Source organism: Ranitomeya imitator, chromosome 6 (genome assembly GCF_032444005.1).
Source record: "Ranitomeya imitator isolate aRanImi1 chromosome 6, aRanImi1.pri, whole genome shotgun sequence".
Lineage (NCBI taxonomy): Eukaryota > Metazoa > Chordata > Amphibia > Anura > Dendrobatidae > Ranitomeya > Ranitomeya imitator.
Genome location: NC_091287.1, coordinates 242,811,059 through 242,827,423, shown reverse-complemented (window position 1 = coordinate 242,827,423; position 16,365 = coordinate 242,811,059). Strand labels below are relative to the sequence as shown.

The 16,365-nt window shown below is 46.8% G+C and overlaps 1 protein-coding gene across 1 annotated transcript in view; it reads right to left on the bottom strand.

Annotated features, from left to right (window-relative positions):
* The window catches only part of LOC138642404 (NFX1-type zinc finger-containing protein 1-like), a 418,979-nt gene that overhangs the window by 115,848 nt on the left and 286,766 nt on the right, over positions 1–16,365 (bottom strand). The window contains exon 23 of the mRNA XM_069730530.1: positions 12,127–12,226. Coding sequence (XP_069586631.1) covers positions 12,127–12,226 — 100 coding nt within the window. The remainder of the gene's footprint in view (positions 1–12,126; positions 12,227–16,365) is intronic.

Below are 16,365 nucleotides of genomic sequence, written 5' to 3'. Positions count from 1 at the left end.
GCACACTATATGCATCATCGCGCCCTCTGACCTGAACAGTCAGAGCGCAGACGCCGGGAAGATGGAGGCGCCGGAAAGATGGAGCGACGCCCGGCGGCTGGAACGCGGACAGGTGAATATAAAATACTTACCTAGTCCTAGCGATCCTGACGCTCACTCTGCCTGTCACAGCTGGTCTTCGGTGCCGCAGCCTCTTCCTCTATCAGCGGTCACTGGCACCGCTGATTAGAGAAATGAATACGCGGCTCCACCCCTATGGGAGGTGGAGCCGCCTATTCATTTTTCTAATGAGCGGTCCCACGTGACGGCTGAAGAGGGGAAGCACTGCAGCCCCGAAGACCGTGGGACGGCAGGGACAGCGCCAGGATCGCTGGGACTAGGTAAGTATACCTCAGCGCCCTCACCCCCTCACCCGCCGACCCTGCCACCCACCTTGACTCGAGTATAAGCCGAGAGGGGCACTTTCAGCCCAAAAATTTGGGCTGAAAATCTCGGCTTATACTCGAGTATATACGGTAATTGGCCAGTAAGAATGCTGACTTTTTGACTCACAGACAAGGGGGTACATTTCAAACAATCTATATAGTCTCTCCTTGAAATCGCTCAGGGTGCGTGACTCACCTGAGTATTGCGGTAACCAGTCCGCTCAATGTACAGCATTGATAATGGCATTATGGGAGCTGCGGCTGTGGTCGCCGCTGTATCTCCAACTGGGTTGGACAGTTTCTTCTTCCCTAGTGATCCTCAGCCAGTATTCTGTCACGCGTCCCTCACGTATGGACTGTCCTATGCTCAGCCTCATGAGAACGTTGCCATGTGTGGGAAACTGCATGCAGATATTACTCGAGTCGTACCTGAATTCTTCTAGTACATCCGTATCCACAAGACAAAGAGTCCAAGAGTAGATTACTTGGCAGTTTATTTTGCCTTGAAGCAAATCACGGTCCACTAGGTAAAAAGACAATTCCTTTGCCAGGTCAGAAAGTATGTCTTCCCACGATGTTCCAATAACAGAAAAAAAACACAGACAGGAAGAGGCACTGGAACTAACCGGAAAGGCAAAGTCTCCACCCAGGTAATTAACATATACACATATACATGCTGAACACCAAGATGACCACTGGGTGGCAACAAATCATAACAAATAAGAATACAATACAACCTGAATGCATTTACAGAACAACTAGGAAAAACCAGACAAAATAATAATGTAAATACATTCGAATCTGCCACTGCGTGGCAGCACACTCCTCGCCTAAAATCCAAGGGATTTTACTCCTTTATTAACTGCATTGGAAAATGCCCAAAGTCCATGGAATAGCTGCAAAGGAAAAGCATGAATAGATGCACTTTTAATAGACACAATATGCAAAAAGAACAGTTGTAGTCTTTGTTCATAAAAAGGGCAAAAAGGCAAAACAGGAACAAATTGTAATGAAGGTGTGAGGCTGCCTCCTGGCGAAAGCCTCATGGAAAAAGAACAACAAACTGAAATCCAAAGTGTAACTGTAATCCACAGGGTTGCAAATCCAAGAATTCACAGCGACACAGGAAAACTCCCGCCGTGAACTGATGAAGTTAACAAAGAACTATTCCTCAGTAGGCAAAAGCAAAATCACTTGGTGGATGGGCCTCAAAAATGATTTTGGTTCACCATCTTTAATGAGTATAACCTTTACTTTTCTAACACTGCCGTCATCACTGAGAATGAGCTTATCAATCCGTCCCATAGGCCAGTAAGGACGAGTAAGGTCCTGGTCTGTTACTAAGACAATGTCCCCTTCCTGCAAATTTGGACTTTTATTTTGCCACTTTCTTCGTTCCTGTAGCAGAACAAGATACTCCCTTTTCCATCTGTTCCAGAAATAGTTAGCTAAATGTTGCACACGCTTCCATTGGCTCTTATATATATTGTCAGATGGGCCAACAGGAGGGCTGGGTATGCCTCCTAACTTTTGTGTTAACAGGATGGCTGGGGTTAATATAGTTGGAGATTCTGGGTCTGTAGAAACTGGTACAAGAGGTCTGGAATTAATGATGGCAGCTACTTCTGTTAAGAGGGTGGTCAGCACCTCGTGAGTCAGCCTCACAGCATTTGAATCCATAAGCATAGAGTCCAAGATCCTGCGGGTTATGCCAATCATCCTTTCCCAAGACCCACCCATATGTGAGGAATGAGGAGGGTTGAAGACCCAGCTGCAGTTGTTTTCCGTCAACCAGTTTCGCACTAATGCAGGATCTAATTGTAACTCCCTGCATGCCCCAACAAAGTTTGTACCACGGTCAGACCTCAATTGTTTCACTGGTCCTCTTATTGCTAGAAACCGTCTTAACGCATTAATGAAGCTGGAAGCGTCCATTGATTCAATTACCTCTATATGTACAGCACGCACACTCATGCAGGTAAACATCACTGCCCATCGCTTGCTGTTTGCTAGGCCTCCTCTAGTTTTACGCGCTGTGACTGACCATGGCCCGAAAACATCCAGACCTACGTAGGTAAATGGCGGCTCTGTACTGCACCTTTCTGCTGGCAGGTCTGCCATTTGTTGTTGCTCCAACTTCCCTCTCGTTTTAAGACACTGAACACACTTGCGAAGTAGGGAAGAAATGAGTCTCTTAGCTCCCACTATCCAGTAACCCGCGGATCTTATTGCTCCTTCAGTGAAATGTCTGCCTTGATGCATAATCATTTTATGGTGGTGCCGGATTAACAGGGTAGTAACATGGTGATTTTTAGGAATAATGAGAGGGTTTCTCTCCGACTCTGTAAGGGTGGACTTGTTCAAGCGCCCGCCGACTCTTAACGTACCCAGACTGTCAATAACAGGGTTTAGCTTGGCAATAGGGCTGGTCTGGGGCACACTCTGACCTTTTAGCAAACATTCCAGTTCTACTTTAAAAGCGTCCCCTTGCACGATGCGTATAACTATTTGTTCACTTCTGGCAATGTCCTGCGCATCTAGTGACTCCTGACACACATGCCACCCCTGACAGACAGCATCAGCATTTTTCTCACAAAAACATTTTGCAATATGGACTAACCTTGCAATAGCTCGTACAAGCCTCGTCCAGCTGGAGAAATATTCAAAGTGCTGGCGGTCCTGTCCCGCTCTGGTTTTATAAGCCTTGACTTCCTGATGGATCTCAGGATCGCTGTTGGGATTCTGGAGACTGAAGAAGTTGTCCTGAGTTGACTCCTCCTCCTTGTCCAGCAAGAATGATGGGCCTGTCAACCAGGCAGATTTCACTAGGGCACTGGCAGATATTGCCCTGGTAGCGAGATCAGCAGGATTTAATTCAGACGAAACATAGTTCCACTGTTCAGGCTTAGAAGATTTCCTGATTCTTGTCACACGGTTATGTACATACACATAGAAACGCTTGGTTTGATTGTGAATGTAACCAAGGACGACCTTGCTGTCTGTATAAAACTTAACATTGTTCACATTGACATCTAGCTCCTGCTGCACAAAGTCTGCCATCTCCACGGCCAGCACTGCCCCACAAAGTTCAAGTCTAGGAATTGTATGATCAGGTTTGGGGGCTAGCTTAGCCTTGCCGAACAGGAACCCAACATGGTTTCTGTCTGAAGAATCTGTGATCCTTAGATAAGCAACAGCTGCTATGGCCTCAGTGGATGCGTCAGAAAACACATGTATCTCAGATCTTTTACTTGAGGCAAGAGGTATTGGTACATAGCGTCTTAACACATTAACCCCTTCTAAGGCTTGAAGGGATTGCTTCCAGGTTTCCCATTTTTTAAGCTTATTGTCAGGCAGCGGTTCATCCCAATCTTTCACAGTCTCTGAAAGCTGCCTTAATAGGAATTTACCCCGAATGGTGATGGGGGCAACAAATCCCATAGGATCATAGAGACTATTGACTACTGAAAGGACACCTCTTTTTGTAAACGACTTGTTGGCACAGCTGACCTGAAACCCAAAGGAGTCGGTTGACAAGTCCCATTTCAGGCCTAGGCTCATCTGCACAGGTGGCAAGTCTGACCCTAGGTTTAAGTCTTTAAAACCTGGAGCATGGTCATTAGGTTGAAAAGCCTTCATGACCTCTGCGCTATTGGAGGCAATTTTGTGCAGTCTTAAACAAGCTTTGGACAGCATACTCTGGGTTCTTTTTAACAGATCAATGGCTTCCCCTTCAGTGGGCAGGGACTTCAGTGCATCATCAACATAAAAGTCTCTCTCCACAAAGCGCTGAGCATCTGCCCCGTATTCTGCCCCTCCTTCAGATGCAGTCCTGCGCAACCCATAGGTAGCTACGGCAGGTGAAGGGCTGTTGCCAAACACATGTACTCTCATACGGTACTCGATTACCTCCTTACTGGTGTCATTGTCACGATGCCACAGAAACCTGAGGAAGTTTCTATGGTCCTCTTGCACAATAAAACAATGAAACATTTGTTCAATATCAGCAGTGATGGCTACACGCTCTTTTCTGAACCTCAATAGCACCCCCACTAGGTTATTGGTGAGGTTGGGACCTGTAAGGAGCACGTCATTAAGGGATGTACCGAGGTGCTTTGCGCTGGAGTCAAACACTACTCTTATTTGGTTTGGCTTACGTGGGTGGTATACCCCAAAGAAAGGCAAGTACCAGCACTCCTCGTAGGCTTGTAGTGGAGGGGCTGATTCGGCATGGTTGTTGCCGAATATCCTACCCATAAAGGTGACAAAGTGTTCCTTCATCTGAGGTTTGTTGCTTAAAGTGCGCTGTAAAGAATTGAGCCTAGATAAGGCTTGTTCCCGGTTGCTTGGGAGTTTGGCCCTGGTGAGTTTAAAGGGTAAGGGTGCGACCCAATGACTGGTCTTGTCCTTGACAAACCCACTGTCCATAATATTGACAAACTCCTCGTCTTCTACTGATGGGGCTATCTTGTTGTCATCGTGAGTTGTGCGGAAGACCTGTCCCCCCAAACTGTCATCATAAGGGGTGGGAATGACATCGGGTATCCGCACTATGTCAGAAGGCCCCTCTTTCACTTGGTAATGACAGGGACAGGGTCTGAAGCAGGTAGGACGGCCATTACTCAGAACATAAGTCTTAAAGGAACTCACACAGTCCGCGTGATGCATCCTATCCAGGCACACGTCTCCTACGATTACCCAGCCTAAATCAAGTCTTTGCGCATATGGGGCATTATCGGGACCATTGCACTGCTGGCGCACCTTGTGCATCCTAAGGACGTCTCTTCCAAGAAGGATTAGTATTTCTGCATTCATGTCCATGGGAGGAATCTCATTGGCCAGGTGCCTTAAGTGGGGATGATGACAAGCGGCCTCAGGCGTGGGTATTTCGTCTCTTTCATCTGGCATATCATTGCACTCAATCAATGCGGGTAAGGGAAAGCTCTTTGTGCCCTTAATTGGAGAGATCATGTACCCGCTGGCCCTTCTGCCCGTGGTGTCTACCAGCCCGGAACAGGTCCTGAGAGTGTAGGGAGTGGCCGGTGTCTTTATACCAAAGATGTCAAAGAACTTGGGTTTTGCTAGAGACCTGTTGCTCTGCTCATCTAACATAACGTACATGCGGACAGCTCCCTCTGGCTTCCCCTCTGGGTAAACACTGGCTAAGCATATTTTGGCACAGCATTTGGGACCGGATCCCTCCCCACAGACTTCAGTGCAAGAAGATGAGACTGTTGCTTTAGCAGCTACTGGCCCCTCACCCTCCCCGCCTTGGACTGGTACAGGACTGGGGGCAGGGGTATGCTGGGCAATTCCAGGAGCTAGGGCAAGGTGCATGGCTGTTACATGTCTATTGCTACTGCACTCAGCACATTTGACTTCTCCCGTACAGTCTTTGGCAATATGGTTGGTAGATGCACAGCACCTGTAACATATTCTATGTTTCTTTAACAACTCTCTGCGCTCCCTTAGAGCCATTGCCTTAAACCCCCTACAGTGATGAAGAGAGTGAGACTTGCCATGGAGTGGGCACTCTCTATTGGGATCCTTTTCCCTCGGGGCAGGGAGAACTGATGTAGCAGGAGGGGGCGTAGCAGAAGGGATGTCAGTTTTCTTGACAGATACAGTCCTTCTAATTTCTCTGTGTTTTGGTGTGGTGTTGTCATACCTCTTAGCGGCAGATGGTGGCATTGACACGTCAGGATCGGTGTAGACGAAACTGGGGTCATTTCTCACCCGCGCTTGGTTCTGGACAAACCTACAAAGGTAAGAGAAGGGGGGAAAGGACACACCATAATCTTCCTTGTACTTGGAGCCTTGTATTGTCCATCTCTCCTGTATGCCATGTGGTAGTTTCGCTACTATGGGGTTCACACCAAGAGCACTGTCGAGATATCTCAGTCCAGTTAGGCGTGGGTCCGCCTTAGCAAACTCGAGTTCTGTCAGTAAATCGCTGAGATCCTGAAGCTTGCGAGTTTCCCTCATTTGGATCCTAGGAAAGTTTTTAAGTCTGTCGAGCAAGGCACGCTCAATGACCTCCGAGCTGCCATACGACTCCTCAAGCCTTTTCCAGGCGGCAGCGAGACCCGGAGCTGGGTTTTCCATGTGCACTGACCTTAGCGGTTTGATGCGATTGGTAGACTCTGGACCGAGCCAGCTGATAAGTAGATCAAGTTCTTCCTTAGCGGTGAGGCTTAGATCTGCGATTGCAGCCTTGAAGGTTGATTTCCAGGCCCTGAAGTTCTCTGGACAGTCATCAAACTTGGAGAGGCTAACTTTGATCAGTTCCCTGCGTATCATGTACCTGGCTAAGTCAGACAGATCTGACCTCTCGTTCCTTGTTGCCGCTGAAACTTGTAGTCCCTCTCGGACGGGTAAGTCGTTTGGCGTGTAAGGCTGAGCTGTACCAGGGTGGAACGACGTAGCATAAGGGTTGAGCTGCGGTTTAACCTCTGTGGTAACTGGTGGCTGTAGCTTGAACTGTGGCGGTGCGCTGGTGTTAACCTTGTGGTCTGCTGCAGGTGAGATCTGCTGATGTGTAGGCACATTTAAGGATTGGATTTGAGGTGGAGCCAGTGTCTGTGGTACTGTGACATCTGGTTTAGGCGGTTGCATGAGATCGCTGTTAGGAGGCATGAAGGCTGATTGGTTCAGCACGTACTCAGCAGTGCGATCAGTCGGGCTAACCTCCTCTGTGGGGAGAAAACAGTCTGTATTAGTGCACTGGCCCAACGCTTGTTCCAGGACCTTCACTTTAGCGAAGGCAGCGGCCCTCTCCTTTTCTGTATGGAGGATTTTCAATAGGGCATCTGCTTTTGCCTGTTTGGCTTGGGCCTCTGCTTGTGCTTGTTTGGCTTCAGCTTCTGCTTCGGCTTCTTTCTTTGAGAAGGCACTCCTCACCTCTAAGTCTGCAGCGGCTATTTGCGCTTGGATGAGTTGGTCACTTAAGACTGACCTCCTGGAACTAGTAGTTCTGCATGACCGTAATGATCTGGCTGACCTGGTGATATGCCTGGATGCAGCAGATCGGTGTGATCTGGTCTCCTGTAAATGGACGATGCGGAGGTCTGCTTTAACCTTGGTGTTTTCAACTGACCCCTGCCTCTGCTGGCTCAGTTCTTCTATTTGGGCAAGGGTTAGTGAGGCATCTGGAACATTACTACTTTTCAGAAAGGTGATATACTTGGTAAGAAGCCTCTCATAGGATTCCTGCTTGGCAGATAAACGGTTAATGAACGCTGTTAATTCTGCTGTATCATCACCGTGAGGGAAAGCTGAGATGCATTGGGAGACTCTTTCCCATAGTTCACATAAGTTGCTTTCATATTCACCTTTTGTGTATATGTAACTTTCCACTGCCTTTGTGGATGGGTGGAGTGCCCTTTTTGGTTTTGTGGCTGCATCTGCACTCTTTGTGACTTCTGTGCACACAGGAATGTCCATCACTGTCACTGCATCAGCAGGCGAGCTTATATCAGACATTTTACTTCACTTTGCAATAAAGATGTCCTGTCACTTTAAATCTTTTTTGAGGCAGAAAGCAGGCTTTAGATGATGCAAGAAAGGAATACAGTCTATGATTAATCAAGATCTCTTTGAGCGCGTGGCGGATGGCGCGGACTGTAAATGGCAGCAAGCTGGGATTTCAACACGTGCTCTCACAAATGGAGGATGATGAGTCACAGTCACTCATAGATAAGCAGATTGTATGACAAATCGGATAGGATTATCACTTAATAGAGGGCAGATGGGTTCGGATTGTATCTTGAACAGTTGTGAGCACCATGCGGCTGCTAGGTGAGGCACACACACATGCAGGTGTCACATTACACATTACAGTCTCTGATTTGCGCTGGGCTGCTGAGGCTTCAGGCAGCTTATGGGACACACACAATGCAGTGCTGAGAAATCTTCACACAAAGCTTTCTTCCTGAATATACTGTATTGTCTTTTTACTATTCTGTCACGCGTCCCTCACGTATGGACTGTCCTATGCTCAGCCTCATGAGAACGTTGCCATGTGTGGGAAACTGCATGCAGATATTACTCGAGTCGTACCTGAATTCTTCTAGTACATCCGTATCCACAAGACAAAGAGTCCGAGAGTAGATTACTTGGCAGTTTATTTTGCCTTGAAGCAAATCACGGTCCACTAGGTAAAAAGACAATTCCTTTGCCAGGTCAGAAAGTATGTCTTCCCACGATGTTCCAATAACAGAAAAAAACACAGACAGGAAGAGGCACTGGAACTAACCGGAAAGGCAAAGTCTCCACCCAGGTAATTAACATATACACATATACATGCTGAACACCAAGATGACCACTGGGTGGCAACAAATCATAACAAATAAGAATACAATACAACCTGAATGCATTTACAGAACAACTAGGAAAAACCAGACAAAATAATAATGTAAATACATTCGAATCTGCCACTGCGTGGCAGCACAGCCAGGCTCTGGGTATCATTACTATAGTAAGCGGCTGTTCCACAGGTGGGATGGATTGAGCTCCTGAGGGTGTCCAGGTCGGGTCCTCCTGCTTCCCACCGGCTAACGTCCGAGCGTGCAGCAGGGCTTCTCTTGGTGCCTTCTCTTTGGCTCTACCCACGATGACACACCCCCTATGCCTCTCGCACACCACTTGGCGTGACAATGGCGGCCACCACACAGTTCAACAAATTCTATGGCACACAGGACCCAGTGGTACCAAGCTACGAGATCCTGTTTGTGGCGCCAAAATGGAGCTCTAGCTAGGGCAATGGGGTACTCGGCTGCGTCCGGCGATTCTTAAAGGGGTGGTCACGGCAACAGTGACCCAGTCTGTGACCCTGGGCATCCAATTAAATTAATGAAATGAGGGGGAAATAAAGTCTATAGGGGATTTGTTCGTGATGCCACCTGTTGTGTTTGGCAATGGATGGCAGACGCTTCTTAAGGGGACTGCTGGGGCCGATGGTGATGCAGGTGGGATGGTTCTGCTCCTCACACGTGGAGCAGGGCCCCAGGGCGACCGGTTTAGTAGGTAAGGGATTGTAGACGATGGGGTGCAGGACCGAGGGTGCGGGAAATGACTGGAGACACAAGGACTGCAGTTTTCTTTATCTTTACTTGTTATTGGCAGGTGCAGTCCGGGGCACAGGTTACAGATAATGATGGGGTCTGGGCAGCCTGGAAGCAACTTGGGATCCACATAGCCAGGGGGGTTTGGAGGCCTTTCTTCTGTGCTATTCTGTTAAGGTCTTGCTGCCTGAAGCTCTGTACAAGTTCCTCTCCTACATGTTGCTCCTAACCTGTATGGCAGACAGCTTGAGCCTATCACAAGCACTGCCTTTTCACTGGTTGCCCTGGCTCTTGATCTGCTGCGGTGCCTCCAGGTGTTCAGTGTAGCCAGGGAGCTTGCAGCTCCTTGCCCTCCAGATTCGGCTGTCAGGGCGTACAACACCCACACAGTGAAGGACTCTGGCGTCCTCTTTTGTTAGCGCTGTTTCCTGGGGTCAGCTCTGATGCAGCTGTCAGTCCCCAGAGCCCTTGTATCTGCTCCTCTCTCTTCAGACTCCACACTAAGACTCTAGACTAACTATCCCTGCCTCCAGGCCAGAACTTATAGGGAAGCTCCCCTGAAATCAGGTGTTACAGCTCCCCCTTCTGGTCTGGAGTAAGAAACTTTGTTGTATGCTGATGTTACCTGGTAAGGGGACCCCTCCTTGCTTCCAGACATGACATCACCCCCTGTGAGGGAGGCAATGCATCTGTGGCAACCAGACTCCTGGGGTGCCACAACAACATTTAAGCAAACTTAAGGATCATTTCACCTGATGAACAAATGGTTGTCTGATGATTGATAGCCTGTTTAGAAAGGCTGATAATTGGGAATTAATTCGACCAGGGTAAATGAACCTTTAACAGTAACTAAACGTTTGAAGGATTTCTTATATGTTTTAGAATCTATATCTCTGAGAATATCTGAGGTGGTATGAACAATTGGTGGGGCCTAAGTCCCAGACCCCATCAATTTCTCATAACACCTATCAAACGCGCACAATTTGGGATGTAGGAGTGCACACATACACAGTGGTGTACAGATGCAGTAATAAGTTAGAGACCTTCTGTGACCTCCTGTCTCCTAAGCTATACACTTCAAAAAGGTCTTTTTAAGAAATTGGTGGGGGTCTCATGACACAGACACCATCAAGATGCTTAGAATTAAATGGCCTTGGATATCTCCAAAGTTATTCTTTAAATGTTTAATAGTAGTATGACCTGCGTCTAAGCAGTACTGTGGTTCCGTACAATGTTAAGGACATACCTGGACTAACAGGTTCATGCCATACAATTGCATATGTCGGGGGCTGATATTGATATATTGATATATTGATATTGATTGCTGTCTTAAGCTTTGTGATGTATTGGTGTACTGATGATAGTTCTGGTGCAGTATTCTTGTAATGATGATGGCTCTGATGCTGTATTCATGTACTGATGATGGCTCAAGTGATGAATTATTGTACAGATTTTGGCTCTGCGGTTATATTCATGTAGACAGGATGGTTCAGGTTATATATTCATGTATTGATGGTGGCTTTGGTGATGTATTCATTTACTGATGGTGGTTCTGGTGATGTATACATGTAAACATGGTGGTTTTGGTGATGTGTGCATGAACTGATTATGGGGGAGTCACACAAAGAAGGACAGGACGGGGGAGCCACATACCAGGACAGCGACGGGGAAGCCACACATAGCAGGACAGCGATGGGGGGAGCCACACATAGCAGGACAGCGACAGGGGGAGCCATGCATAGCAGGACAGTGATGAGGGGACAATGCATACTCGGCTTATACTCGAGTCAATAAGCTTACCCAGTTTTCCGTGGCAAAATTAGGTGCCTCGGCTTATACTCGGGTCTGCTTATACTCGAGTATATACGGTATATTGTAAAGGCAAGTATTTGTCCAGCTTGATCCAAAGTAAAAAAAAAAAAAATATCTTTATTGATTTATTATTAAAATACATTTTGGCATTGTAAAACTCACGAATGCGTTTCAAATGCTGCATGTGTTTTAATCGTAATCCTGGTGTTACAATTGTGGTTGGCTGCGAACTGCATATCATATTATTGTTTAATGGTTTGAGGGTCATTATATAACCAATTATTATAAAGCAGTCCATGCTTGTTCTATGGACTTATAGACATTGTATTTGTGCTGTTTTTTTTGTAGTACAGTATATTTGTTACGGTATTTGTTTTGATGCTGATATGGCTAAAACCACACCAAAATTACTGATTCATTGTCTATATTCAAATGAGAGTTCTTTGATCACACGTCAATCATTCCAGACATGCTGATGAGGGTGTGATACTCATACGAGAGGTGTGTTACCTGTTTGGGAAAGGCATTTAGTTTAGTGAAAGCAAACCGCATTTGTAACACGAGGATTAATAACACATGCAGTATTTAAAGCAAATAGGTGACAGTTTTACATCGCTAACATGAATTTTAAGAATATATAGAAAAAGAAGTGAGTTGTTTTTTCTTTGGATCATCCTGTACAAATGCTTATCTTTCCCAGTATCTGCAAACATCCAGCAATGGTGAAGTCTCAGGCTGTGACAATAACAATTGTATGAGCATGTTTTTTATATGTTGTTTCTATGAATAACATCAAAATTGATAATTAAATAGAAAAAAATGCTTACTTTGTTTTTTTTCTGTTGTATTCTGATAGACTGCCGAAATTCCCAGCCATTCTAAAATTATACTTGAAATTTCTGAGGAACTCTCTCTTTCCAGATATTCCTGTGGGGTTGAAAGTGTGATCTATTTTAGTTGGCTAGTACAAGGTGCAGAGCCAGTACTTTGTTGCCTCCACCACCACCACAAGGAATTACAGTAAGTGGCCTTCATCAGAGCCAATTCTCTCTTTAATTAACTAAATATATACCATAAATACTTTTTATATCGTTTTCCTTATTTGTGCCATGATCTCTTCTGTTGCCTATAAGTAATGGTCCAAGATACCTCAGGAACACAGTCGGAAGTTGGTGTCTGGCTATTCATCCTCATTTGCAGCAGGTTATAACAGTCAAATGATGCTCTGCTAAATACTAAAGTCTATTATTGAATGATTCTGAGATTGCAGTAATTCGTAAAAGCGGCATTTTTTGTGATACATTTGGAGAATTCACTTATTATACTCTTTGTCTTGAGATATTTAACCCCTTCCCGACCCATGACGCCACGTAGGCGTCATGAAAGTCGATGCCAATCCGACCCATGACGCCTATGTGGCGTCATGGAAAGATCGCGACCCTGCAGATCGGGTGAAAGGGTTAACTCCCATTTCACCCGATCTGCAGGGACAGGGGGAGTGGTAGTTTAGCCCAGGGGGGGTGGCTTCACCCCCCGTGGCTACGATCGCTCTGATTGGCTGTTGAAAGTGAAACTGCCAATCAGAGCGATTTGTAATATTTCACCTATTATAACTGGTGAAATATTACAATCCAGCCATGGCCGATGCTGCAATATCATCGGCCATGGCTGGAATCACTAATGTGACCCCACCCCACCGATCGCCCCCCCAGCCCCCCGATCTGGCCGGTACACTGCTCCGGCTCCCCTCCGTCCTGTGCTCCGCTCCCCCCGTGCTCTTGTCCGCTCCCCCCGTGCTCCAATCACGCTCCCCATGCTCCAATCACCCCCCTGCACTCCGATCCACCCCCGTGCTCCGTTCCACCCCCCCGTGCTCCGTTTCACCCCCCCGTGCTCCGTTCCACCCCCCCGTGCTCCGTTCCACCCCTCCCGCGCTCCGATCCACCCCCCCATACTCCGATCCCCCCCCCCTGTGCTCCCCCCCACCCCATCATACTTACCAATCCTGCCGGGGTCCGTCCGTCTTCTCTCTGGGCGCCGCCATCTTCCAAAATGGCGGGCGCATGCGCAGTGCGCCCGCCGAATCTGCCGGCCGGCAGATTCGTTCCAAAGTGCATTTTGATCACTGGGATAGATTATATCTCAGTGATCAAAATAAAAAAATAATAAATGACCCCCCCCCCCTTTGTCACCCCCATAGGTAGGGACAATAAAAAAATAAAAAACATTTTTTTTCCACTAATGTTAGAATAGGGTTAGGGCTAGGGTTAGGGGTAGGGGTAGGGCTAGGGTTAGGGGTAGGGTTAGGGGTAGGGGTAGGGTTAGGGGTAGGGTAGGGTTAGGGCTAGGGTTAGGGTTTCGGTATGTGCACACGTATTCTGGTCCTCTGCGGATTTTTCCGCTGCGGATTTGATAAATCCGCAGTGCCAAACCGCTGCGGATTTATGGCGGATTTACCGCGTTTTTTCTGAGCATTTCACTGCTTTTTTACAACTGCGATTTTCTATTTGAGCAGTTGTAAAACCGCTGCGGAATCTGCACAAAGAAGTGACATGCTGCGGAATGTAAACCGCTGCGTTTCCGTGCAGTTTTTCCGCAGCATGTGTACAGCGATTTTTGTTTCCCATAGGTTTACATTGAACTGTAAACTCATGGGAAACTGCTGCGGATCCGCAGCGTTTTCCGCAGCGTGTGCACATACCTTTAGAATTAGGCTATGTGCACACGGTGCGGATTTGGCTGCGGATCCGCAGCGGATTGGCCGCTGCGGATTCGCAGCAGTTTTCCATCAGGTTTACAGTACCATGTAAACCTATGGAAAACCAAATCCGCTGTGCCCATGGTGCGGAAAATACCGTGCGGAAACGCTGCGTTGTATTTTCCGCAGCATGTCAATTCTTTGTGCGGATTCCGCAGCGTTTTACACCTGTTCCTCAATAGGAATCCGCAGGTGAAATCCGCACAAAAAACACTGGAAATCCGCGGAAAATCCGCAGGTAAAACGCAGTGCCTTTTACCAGCGGATTTTTCAAAAATGATGCTGAAAAATCTCACACGAATCCGCAACGTGGGCACATAGCCTTAGGGTTAGGGTTGGAATTAGGGTTGTGGTTAGGGGTGTGATTAGGGTTATGGCTACAGTTGGGGTTAGAGTTAGGGGTGTGTTGGGGTTAGTGTTGGAGGTAGAATTGAGGGGTTACCACTGTTTAGGCACATCAGGGGTCTCCAAACGCAACATGGCGCCACCATTGATTCCAGCCAATCTCTTATTCAAAAAGTCAAATGGTGCTCCCTCAATTCCGTGCCCCGACGTATGCCCAAACAGTGGTTTACCCCCACATATGGGGTACCAGCATACTCAGGATAAACTGCGCAACAATTACTGGGGTCCAATTTCTCCTGTTACCCTTGTGAAAATAAAAAAATGCTTGCTAAAACATCATTTTTGAGGAAAGAAAAATGATTTTTTATTTTCACGGCTCTGCGTTGTAAACGTCTGTGAAGCACTTGGGGGTTCAAAGTGCTCACCACATATCTAGATAAGTTCCTTGGGGGTCTAGTTTCTAAAATGGGGTCACTTGTGGGGGGTTTCTACTGTTTAGGCACACCAGGGGCTCTGCAAACGCAACGTGACGCCCGCAGACCATTCCATCAAAGTCTGCATTTCAAAAGTCACTACTTCCCTTCTGAGCCCCGACGTGTGCCCAAACAGTGGTTTACCTCCACACATGGGGTATCAGCGTACTCAGGAGAAACTGGACAACAAATATTGAGGTCCAATTTCTCCTGTAACCCTTGGGAAAATAAAAAATTCTGGGCTAAATAATTATTTTTGAGGAAAGAAAACGTATTTATTATTTTCACGGTTCTGCATTATAAACTTCTACGAAGCACTTGGGGGATCAAAGTGCTCACCACACATCTAGATAAGTTCCTTTCGGGGTCTAGTTTCCAAAATGGGGTCACTTGTGGGGGGTTTCTACTGTTAAGCCACATCAGGGGCTCTGCAAACGCAACGTGACACCCACAGAGCATTCCATCAAAGTCTGCATTTCAAAACGTCACTACTTCACTTCCGAGCCCCGGCATGTGCCCAAACAGTGGTTTACCCCCACATATGGGGTATCAGCGTACTCAGGACAAACTGGACAACAAAATTTTTGGTCCAATTTCTCCTATTACCCTTGGCAAAATAGGAAATTCCAGGCTAAAAAATCATTTTTGAGGAAAGAAAAATTATCTTTTATTTTCATGGCTCTGCGTTATAAACTTCTGTGAAGCACCTGGGGGTTTAAAGTGCTCAATATGCATCGAGATAAGTTCCTTGGGGGGTCTAGTTTCCAAAATGGGGTCACTTGTGGGGAAGCTCCAATGTTTAGGCACACAGGGGCTCTCCAAACGCGACATGGTGTCCGCTAACAATTGGAGCTAATTTTCCATTCAAAAAGTCAAATGGCGCGCCTTCCCTTCCGAGCCCTGCCGAGTGCCCAAACAGTGGTTTACCCCCACATGTGAGGTATCGGTGTACTCAGGAGAAATTGCCCAACAAATGTTAGGATCCATTTTATCCTGTTGCCCATGTTAAAATGAAAAAATTGAGGCTAAAATATTTTTTTGTGAAAAAAATGTACTTTTTCATTTTTACGGATCAATTTGTGAAGCACCTGGGGGTTCAAAGTGCTTACTATGCATCTAGATAAGTTCCTTGGGGCGTCTAGTTTCCAAAATGGGGTCACTTGTGGGGGAGCTCCAATTTTTAGGCACACGGGGGCTCTCCAAACGTGACATGGTGTCCGCTAAAGAGTGGAGCCAATTTTTCATTCAAAAAGTCAAATGGCGCTCCTTCCCTTCCAAGCCCTGCCGTGCGCCCAAACAGTGGTTTACCCCCACAGATGAGGTATCAGCGTACTCAGGACAAATTGGACAACAACTTTCGTGGTTCAGTTTCTCCTTTTACCATTGGGAAAATAAAAAAATTGTTGCTAAATGATAATTTTTGTGACTAAAAAGTTAAATGTTCATTTTTTCCTTCCATGTTGCTTCTGCTGCTGTGAAGCACCTGAAGG